This window comes from Aulostomus chinensis, chromosome 9, assembly GCF_037954235.1.
Source record: "Aulostomus chinensis isolate RoL2024-O1b breed Wild chromosome 9, RoL_Achi_v1.0, whole genome shotgun sequence".
Taxonomy (NCBI): Eukaryota; Metazoa; Chordata; class Actinopteri; order Syngnathiformes; family Aulostomidae; genus Aulostomus; species Aulostomus chinensis.
The window spans coordinates 15,019,461-15,028,893 of record NC_141328.1 but is presented as its reverse complement, the minus strand read 5'-3'; the positions used below and the strand labels follow the sequence as shown (position 1 = coordinate 15,028,893).

The following is a 9,433-nucleotide window of genomic DNA, read 5'->3' as shown; positions in this document are numbered from 1 at the left end:
ATATTAAATTATAAATAAAGCTACATTTAAAAATATGTAAAATCACAACATTCAATTATTTGAATAAGATTGCATAAAATGTTCGTTGAGGGAACCAACATTTGTTATTTTCACTATCAGATTGTCAGAGGAAATAATTATTTGCATTATGCTGATGAGATTCTTCCTTTCATTCCGATTGTGATACACACTCCACACCAGCTGGTGGCGGTAATGCAACACTTTGTTGATTTTCCACTGCCAGAGGAGGAACTCTGAGAAGTGTCAACATCCGGTCGTGTTTCCTGGTTTCTGCGCAGAACGACAACTGATAATGTCATGTTCCTTTTGTAGTAAGCAGATGAGGGTTATATGACAAACTCCAGACATTAACAGTCATCGAGTCGTTATGGTTTGGTATAACTCTAATAGCTGTTAGCATTTAGCCCGAGCAAATTGTATGTTAGGTTATTAGCTTTCATTGGTCTGAACGTCACTCCTGAGTGGATGCAAGCTTTTTCACCGAAGGTTTTCTGGTGGCTATCAGGAATTGTATCTGACTGTGGCTCCGAAGGTGCTCTGGTGGCTATCAGGAATTGTGTCTGACTTTGGCTCCGAAGGTGCTCTGGTGTCTGTCAGGAATTGTGTCTGACTTTGGCTCCCTTATGCCGGGTTAGAATGCCTCTTGTACCTGCTAACCAGTCCCAGTTGATTCGGTCCTGTCAGAAGGACGAATATTATCAAAGCTTTCTCCGAAACAACGCGAACGAAGCTTTTCAAACACTTGCTGGTAAGTCTGGTAAATCATGGCTTGTAGTCTGTTGCTAGGTAGATAACTGTCCTCCTAACGAACTGCCGCTTTGGTGTGAATATTAACTTTATATTATGTCTCTGTTTCCCGAATCTTGTTTTATGAAGCAAGTTCGAAAAATCTAGTCAATTGCGTCAGTAGCTTGCACAATTCTTTTACTGTAAAAGAAGTAGATATATGCTTGAATCAATACCAAGATAAAATCCCATTCTGCAGTAAGTTCCCATTCAAAATTTTACTGATCATAAAGTGATAATAGTTTACTTGAGGTATCAAAAGTAAGCTTTCTGCATGTTTGTATATTGTAGTGTTTGAGAGTCTTCAGTCCTTCAAAGGGTGTGTAAAAGTGACGTTTGTTTAAATAGTGCTCCTCTGATTGTGTATAATATAAGGGTACATAACATTTTTCAGTCTGTCTTTCTTGTTTTCTGTGCTAATTCTTTTTCTCCAAAATAGTGATGGGCTCCGATGAATATCGAGGAATTTTAGTGAAGTCTTTAATTTGAAAGGAAGTTTAAAAAAAACACCACAAATTATCCTTAAATATAGAGATACCTTAATGTCATATCTATGTAAAAAAAAAAAACTTTTTATCTTTTAAATTTGATAGAGAGCCGCATACTTGACTTATACATGAATCAATTTTTAATTTAGGGAATATTAATTTAACCGCTTGTGTTTCTGCAGCCAAAGTGAGGGAAATAAAGCTTTCAAAGAACCTCACTATTATATAGTTCTTTAAATTAGTGGTTTACAACCCTTTTGGTGTTGGAGCACGACTGTGATGTTTATTATTGTTATTGATTGATTTAATTTGATTGATTTAATTTAATGACCACACAGGCAGGCAGGTGGAATTTGTTTACAGTACAGCGTGGTACAGGTTCCATCATTACATTCAACATTAAAACATTCAAAATGCTGTCTAACATAAATAGACTTACGGACAGACACATTCCATGATGCGTAATACATGAGGGCGTTGCTTAGCCCTTAGCATTTAGAGTTCAGAATGTTTATTGTAATGAGAATGAAACTATTTTTGAAGTGGGATGTTCTTGTGGCAATTATTATCATTTTTGTTCTTGTCAGGGAAAGCCAAAAATAAAGCACATTTGACTTAGAGTACCCATCATCAGCCTGATGTTCCTATTTTACCAAGAAGTTTGCTAAGTTGCTTGTTGTTGTTGTTGTTCACCTGCTCTTTGGCACATTTACCCCTGCTGAGTTATTCTGCAGTTAACTGACCTGATGTATGTATAAATGGAAATTTGTGTAACTGAGTAATTTGTAGTTTGTTAATGATTTTTTCCTCCCATCTTCTAGGGTCCAAAAGGTGGCTCGACTGGAGGAAAGAGATAGAGTTGCTGTCAGACCTGGCATACTATGGCTTAACCACATTTTCAGGTAGACTCGCCAAATAAACATGAAATAAAACCTCAAGTATAGTGACCTTTATTCTTAACAGAAGGATTTGTCTGGTTGTCCATGTCAGGTTACCAAACCCTGGGTGAGGAATACGTCAATATTATCCAAGTGGATCCCAGTCAACGTAGGATTCCCTCTCGCACGAGGCGAGGCCTTTTTGTCTTCTGCCACACCTTCCTGCCTTACCTGGTGGACAAAGTCTTGGTGTGTCTGGAGAACGAGCTGGAAGGTGGGCAGGAGCACCGCAGGAGCATCAGACAGAGGCATGCAACATCCAGGTCATGGAGCCTAGAGGGGTGGCTAAGGAGATCTGTGCAGGGTGCCGTTTGGCTGTTGTCAGAAGCCCAGAGGAAGGCATGTCTGCCGGCCGTATTTGTCCTTCAGCAGAGCCTGTCCCTCCTGCATCGACTACATGTGGCTCTTTTCTATGTCAGCAGCTCTTTCTATCACCTGTCCAAGAGGACTGCTGGTATCAGCTATGTACGTTTTTTTTCTTTCGATTTTATAGTTTAGATATTTCAGAAAATGCAAGATGCCTTATTTCTCCAACCCCCACCCTATCCCTAAGATATATTTGCATTTTCCATCGTGTGACTTCTGATTAACCTGCACAGGTTCACATTCACATTGTCTGCACAGGTGACAGCCAGAACGGACCAAATCAAATTAAATAGTCTGATGGCGTAGGCACGATTGAGTGGTTTTACTGATGATAAAGTGTAGAAAATGGACACATGACTGCCGGATCACGGCTATATTGTGTGTGTGTGTGTGTGTGTGTGTGTGTGTGTGTGTGTGTGTGTGTGTGTGTGTGTGTGTGTGTGTGTGTGTGTGTGTGTGTTTGTTTGTAGCTGCGTGTGTTGGGAGTCAACAGTGATGATGGGACCATCAGGAGCACCTACAGGCTACTGGGAGCTGTTTTCCTCCTCCAGCTGCTGACTACAGTGTGTCTGCAGATCAACAACTTCAGACAGAGGCAGAGAGCCAGGCAGGAGTGGCAGCTCCACAGGAACCTGACTGTCAGGTACCCAAGCATGACATCGTCTCAGATACTGCCATTACCATACTCATGTCACACTAAAGCTCTTTCTCTAGATTGCACATGTTAACGCTACATGTGAAGAGTTACTCCTTAAAGGTGTTTGCTACTTGTTTAGCAAGGTTGTCCTGGCTCTCCAGCTCAATCATCTATAGATCACTTACCATCACTGAAGAATTTAAAAAAAAAAAAAAGAGTGCATCATTTATCAGCAGAAATTGTTTCTAAAAAAATTCTCCAATTGCTCCACCATGAGATGTATGCTGTTCTGCATCCAGCCGGGGACACACACATTTGCTCCAATCTGGCTTTACTGGCACTTTCACCCCACGGGTCACTGCTGCACATTTCTTCACAGCGATACTTAAAAGAGCATCATTTTAAGGCAAACCTAAAGACTCGATTGCAGCAACCATGACCAGACTTGATAAACCATTCCTTGCATCTACTCAGAGAACTTCTTGAAAATATACAGTTCAAAAAGTCCCAGATTCCATTTTCGGCCTCGCAGACAATTCACCTTGTTTCTTTGTTCAAGCTGATGCTTGACATTTTTACACCAAGGAGCATTTTTACAAAGTAGAAGTCTTTTGTTTAAGACCTGAATATCCGTGTAGCCAGTATTTGTAGAGTACTCTTGCTCTATCAACTGAACAACTGACAGCAGTTCACCAAATCAACATGATCAAGATTTCCTGTCTTCACCATCAGGCCGCTGCAGCACCTACTGTACTTTTTAAAGCACCTGCCCAATGACATTGAATTGTGTCTGGCTTCAGTCCACAGCGTACAGCGCATTCTGGGTCCAAGGCCGCTCGCTGCATCCTCTGCTTGGAGGAGAGGAGACACTCGACCTCCACTCCCTGTGGTCACCTCTTCTGCTGGGAGTGTATCACAGAGTGGTGCAACACCAAGGTCAGGCTCTCATCATCATAACTCTCACAAGTCAGTCATTAGCACCTCAGAGCTTTTACCATAAGGTTAATTGTAGGGAAATCAAAAAAATAGCAGCCTTATTTAAAACTAGAACTTGTTCTTTCTCTTTTTTTAATTCCGTGTCAAGTTAGGGTTGGACTGCAGGGGTTTTAATTCTGACTGATTTTGAAATGTGGTTGCATCTCTCTCTCACACACACACACACATACACACACATACACATGCACATCTTCAAAGCTCTTGGGTGTGTGCCTTACCTTAGTGTCAGATTTATGTAGAGCATTTCTCTTTCCTTATGTTGGTATCAAGTAATTGATTTGTCATAAATGTTAGGATCATACAATAGAGAATACTTACTTAAATAAGTATAGTGGGCATTAACATTGCTGAATATTGTGTGTGTGTGTGCGTGTGTGTGTGTGTGTGTGTGTGTGTGTGTGTGTTGTGTCTGTGTCTGTGTGTTGTACTTCCTACAGGCTGAATGCCCCCTGTGTCGGGAGAAGTTCCAGCCTCACAGATTAGTATACCTGAGAAACTACAACTAGAACGTCAGAAGCTGCACACACAGTACTAATGGACTGACATATATATATTTATATATATGAATACATGCCCCAGCAGGCTAACCTCAAAAACATGAACAGTACCTTCCAACAATCCTAAAACCTTTGTTTCCTTATGATTCTTGAAATGACTTTACCTTTTAGATGGAACGTTGTTCATTCAGATTTACATTTTGGATTGTATCAGTCCAATCACAAATACTATTTTACTGTTGTTAATTGCAACTTTAAGAATTTTTAATAAAACATATCAAATGTCCAAAAAGTTGTTGTTTTTTTTTTTACAGCTGAAGTTAGGTGAATGTATTTATTCTGATGTGACGCAGGTCAACTGATTCACTGATGTTGATGGAGAGGATTGCAGACATTGTGGCTGCGAAATGAAACTGAATCAAAACCACAGCAATTTTCAAATCTCAGGAACATGAGATATTTGTTAGGTTGCAGTGTGATTGTTAAGAATCAGTTCTATAGTCAATATGAGGGCTACACACGAAAACTGTTAAAAGAAACCTCCCATTCTTGTCAAATCCATTTCTTTTATATAGCACCAAATCACAACAAAAGTTATCTCATGACACTTTACAAGTAGAGCAGGTCGAGTACCACACTCCCTCGATGAATTTTTTCTTTGAGAAGATCCAGGCTCAACAGGGACGGCCTTCTGCTTTGACCGGTTGGGGGGAACGAGAGCAGGAGAGTAGGGCAGAGACAAAGACAGATAATGGAGGAAGACAGATATACAAAAGGAAAGAGAGGGACAGAGATAGATAGGGAGAGAATGAGAAGTCTTCACAATAATTATCACCACGTCTGAGATGGAAACAGGTCAAGCACCAGCGGTAGGGTTGGTAGTACTGCATATTAATGTGAAACCTGTATTTTTCCACAAGATGGCGATATGACCAAAATTCAAAGGACTCCAGGACTCTGGCTCATAATACATCCCACCAAGGCTGTTGAAATATGCCTTGTAGTTTTTGCATAATCTGCGAACAGTAAACTACAGTAGAAGCTACAGTGAGCTTCTGGGCCACTCACAACTTCCTGAGAAAATACATGAAGGGGATATGGGATGGAAGTCACGTGGTCAGGCAGAGATGAGATGGTAAAGAGTGACGAGCTATCCCTGGCCAAGAGGGATTTCTGGTGTATTTTCTCTGACAACCATAATGCGATTTTCCCAAAAATTGTGCTTTACAGGATAAATATTGCCAAACAAATACTATGGAGGGAGATGATTAGGGAAAAGCTTAAAAACTCAGGAACCAAGAAGTGGAACCTTTTTGCTGGCAGCTGAGGTAGGCAGGTATGAAGGTAAGACTGAAGAGTGTTTGTGTGAGCTTGGTGTTGTTGAGGATGACATTCATCTGTTTGAACAAATGGAGTTGTTCTGGCTCTCTGAAGGCGATATGTTGAGTGGACTCAGCAAAATGTACAGAAAATGTACAAGTATCAAACACAGAAGGATATTTCCATGGTTCTGACAATAAATGTCCTTTAGTATTACTGTTTTATTAGGTAGTGGAACTTTGTACGATTGATCATTTGTGTTTCTGCTGTCTGTAGTGTCTAATGAGCCCGTATGGGTAGGTTGAATACTATAAACAGTGCAGAGCGCTTAATAAACAATCCATGATGTGAGCTTTGTCCTTCAATGTCTCTGAATTTAGATGTGGTCGTCAAAATACAAAGACTACAATGTTATATTACTATATATAATATAGTACAAATATATGGTATTTGGTGATTTTACGTGAGGGGTACAAGGTATTAAAAAGTAGACTTCAGTCCAGGTAAAACCAAAGCTGGCTTCCCTCTTCCACCTGGACATGACCCCAAAGCAGGATCAGGATGCATTCTGTGAGATGGACTCCACACCTTGCCAGTTTATTGATTGGCTGTTTCCTCTTAAATTTCTCTTGAAAACATAATATTTCAATTTGGCCTTTTTCTTAAATGCACTTACTTGAATTAATATTTGTTTGGGGGTGTATACATTTTACATTGCTTATTTTAGTATTATTGATTGTATTGTGGGGGAGGCATGGCTCAGAGGTAGAGTGGCCATCTAGCAAAATCAAAAGGCCCTGGTTCGATCCTCACTTCCTCCAGTGACCATGTCAAAGTGTCCTTGAGAAAGATACTGAACCCCTAATTACTCCTGATGGCCCTGCGACAGACTGGTGACCTGTCCAGGGTGAACCCCACCTCTCACTCAATGTCAGCTGGGAATGGCCAGCCGAGAGATATACTCCCTCCAGCATGTCCTGGCTCAGCCCCGAGGCCTCCTCCCAGTCAGAAATGCCTGGAACACCTCACAAGGGAGGCGTCCAGGAGGCATCCTCACCAGATGCCTGAACTACCTCAACCAACTCATCTTGACATGGAGGAGCAGTGGCTCTACTCTGAGTCCCTCCCAAATGACTGAGCTTCTCACCCTGTCTCTAAGAGAGAGCCCAGAAACTCATTTTGGCTGCTTGTATTTGCGATCCTGTACATTTGGTCATTACCCAAAGCTCATGACCACAGGTGAGGGTTGGAATGTAGGAAGGAACAAAGTCATGTCAGTGACGTCCTGTCAAGTCACAGATATTCTGAGTTGACAGAAATGTAAATGCTAAAATTCGAATAATGATCTCTCTTATTTAGGAGCAAAGATATAGAATAAAGTAACGTCAGTGATGTCCTGTGTTGTCACGGATATTCTAAGTTCACAGAACATTACATGGTCAAATTTTGACAAAGATCTCTCTTATTTATTACCAAGGAAATGGAATCCAGTCATTTCAGGGATCTCCTGTAAAGTCAAAGATATTCTGAGTTGAAAGAACTGTAAATGCAAACGTTATGACATAGATCTCTCTTATTAATTAGCAAAGAAAGGGAATCCAGTCATGTCAGTGATCTCCTGTCAAGTCACAGAAATTCCGAGTTGATAGAACATTAAATGCTACATTGACCCTTTCACCCTCAGCTCCGACTATCATTGAACTGCTTCCAGCGTCAAATATTTTCAGAGACATCGCACAATGAAATAACCTGTCTTGGGTAAACTATGACTCTCACTCTTTTAATAATCACTGAGAGGCTATGGGAATAAGTATGGTTATGATAAACCAATGAAATGTTACCCATTTACTGAAAGAATTCAATTTACCTGTGCAGTTGTTCAGCAAAATAGCAGAAATACCACCACAAACACAGTCTCTGAATTTCAAGATAAGGAATCCAGTCATGTCAGTGATCTCCTGTCAAGTCACAGAAATTCCGAGTTGAAAGAACATTAAATGCTTATATGCATAATGTATACATTTTGAAAATGATCTCACTTATTGACTAGCAAAGATAAGGAATCCTGTCATGTCAGTGATCTCCTGTCAAGTCACAGAAATTCCGAGTTGACAGAACATTAAATGCTAAGTTCTGAAAATGATCTCACTTATTGACTAGCACAGATAAGGAATCCAGTCATGTCAGTGATCTCCTGTCAAGTCACAGAAATTCCGAGTTGACAGAACATTAAATGCTAAATTCTGAAAATGATCTCACTTATTGACTAGCAAAGATAAGGAATCCAGTCATGTCAGTGATCTCCTGTCAAGTCAATGAAATTTCGATTTGACCTAACATTAAATGCTAACATTGTGAAAATGATCTCACTTATTGACTAGCAAAGGAATCCAGTCATGTCAGTGATCTCTTGTCAAGTCACAGAAATTCCGAGTTGACAGAACATTAAACGCTACATTAACCCTTTCACCCTCAGCTCCGACTATCATTGAACTTCTTCCAGCGTCAAATATTTTCAGAGACATCGCACAATGAAATAACCTCTCTTGGGTAAACTATGACTCTCACTCTTTTAATTATCACTGAGAGGCTATGGGAATAAGTATGGTTCTGATAAACCAATGAAATGTTACCCATTTACTGAAAGAATTCAATTTACCTGTGCAGTTGTTCAGCAAAATAGTAGAAATATACCCAGAAACACAGTCTCTGAATTTCAAGAGTGTGTTCAATGAAATTTCAGGTATTTCACATTTCAGAACATAAAACACTGTACCAACAATAATAAAGCCTCAAAAGAAAGAAGAGAACAAGGTATTTGTAATCTTTCATCTTTATTCATCTGTAGGAACCTCACTCGGCAGCCCTGGTACAGGCACCCCCGCGGCACATCATGGACGAGTAGCAGGAGAGCCCCCACTCTGCACACAGCAGACCACACTCACTGGCCTGCAAGGCATCCGCTGAACCTCCTTCCTACCGCAGTCCCCCTCTCGTCCAGCAGGTGAAGGACAATCAGGCCAGCGCCTCCCCTCTAACGACGGCAGGGTTGCTAGGCTAGTTAGCTGAGCAGGCGAGCGAGGCTACTTAGCTTGCCTCCAAGTTGTAAAAACAAAAAACAAACAAGTTTTCAAACTCACACTCACGGAAGTAAAGACTCCCTGGTTCTCCCGTTAAAGTGCGCTGGCTCAGCACTGTCTTTAGTTCCACATAAAGGAATAAAAAACATTTTCTTTTTTACTGAAATTACCATTCGAAGGACCGCTCTGCCTCGCGACATGAAGCGTGTCCATCCACTTGTGCCTGACAGTCCTCTTTTCCGCACTACGCTGAAAAAACAAATCAGGTCAAAAGGAAGTCGATTCCCTCGCAGGTTATGACCAC

The 9,433-nt window shown here is 40.8% G+C and overlaps 1 protein-coding gene across 1 annotated transcript; it reads left to right on the top strand.

Moving 5' to 3' along the window:
* The first annotated feature begins 260 nt into the window (after positions 1 to 260).
* On the top strand, positions 261 to 5,013 carry pex10 (peroxisomal biogenesis factor 10). Its single transcript, XM_086212678.1, has 6 exons — positions 261 to 769; positions 2,117 to 2,197; positions 2,286 to 2,698; positions 3,070 to 3,242; positions 4,037 to 4,172; positions 4,670 to 5,013. Exons 1-6 carry the CDS (start codon positions 658 to 660, stop codon positions 4,736 to 4,738), a joined length of 984 nt encoding a protein of 327 aa, XP_086068804.1. The 5' UTR covers positions 261 to 657; the 3' UTR covers positions 4,739 to 5,013.
* Positions 5,014 to 9,433: the final 4,420 nt, after the last annotated feature.

Bases quoted from the DNA above. Each gene is read 5' to 3' on its own strand.
- pex10 (XM_086212678.1), top strand. From the start codon at position 658: ATGCCTCTTGTACCTGCTAACCAGTCCCAGTTGATTCGGTCCTGTCAG. The intron at 2,198-2,285 runs GTAGACTCGCCA...TGTCCATGTCAG, and splicing joins TGGCTTAACCACATTTTCAG to GTTACCAAACCCTGGGTGAG. The intron at 4,173-4,669 runs GTCAGGCTCTCA...TACTTCCTACAG, and splicing joins CAGAGTGGTGCAACACCAAG to GCTGAATGCCCCCTGTGTCG.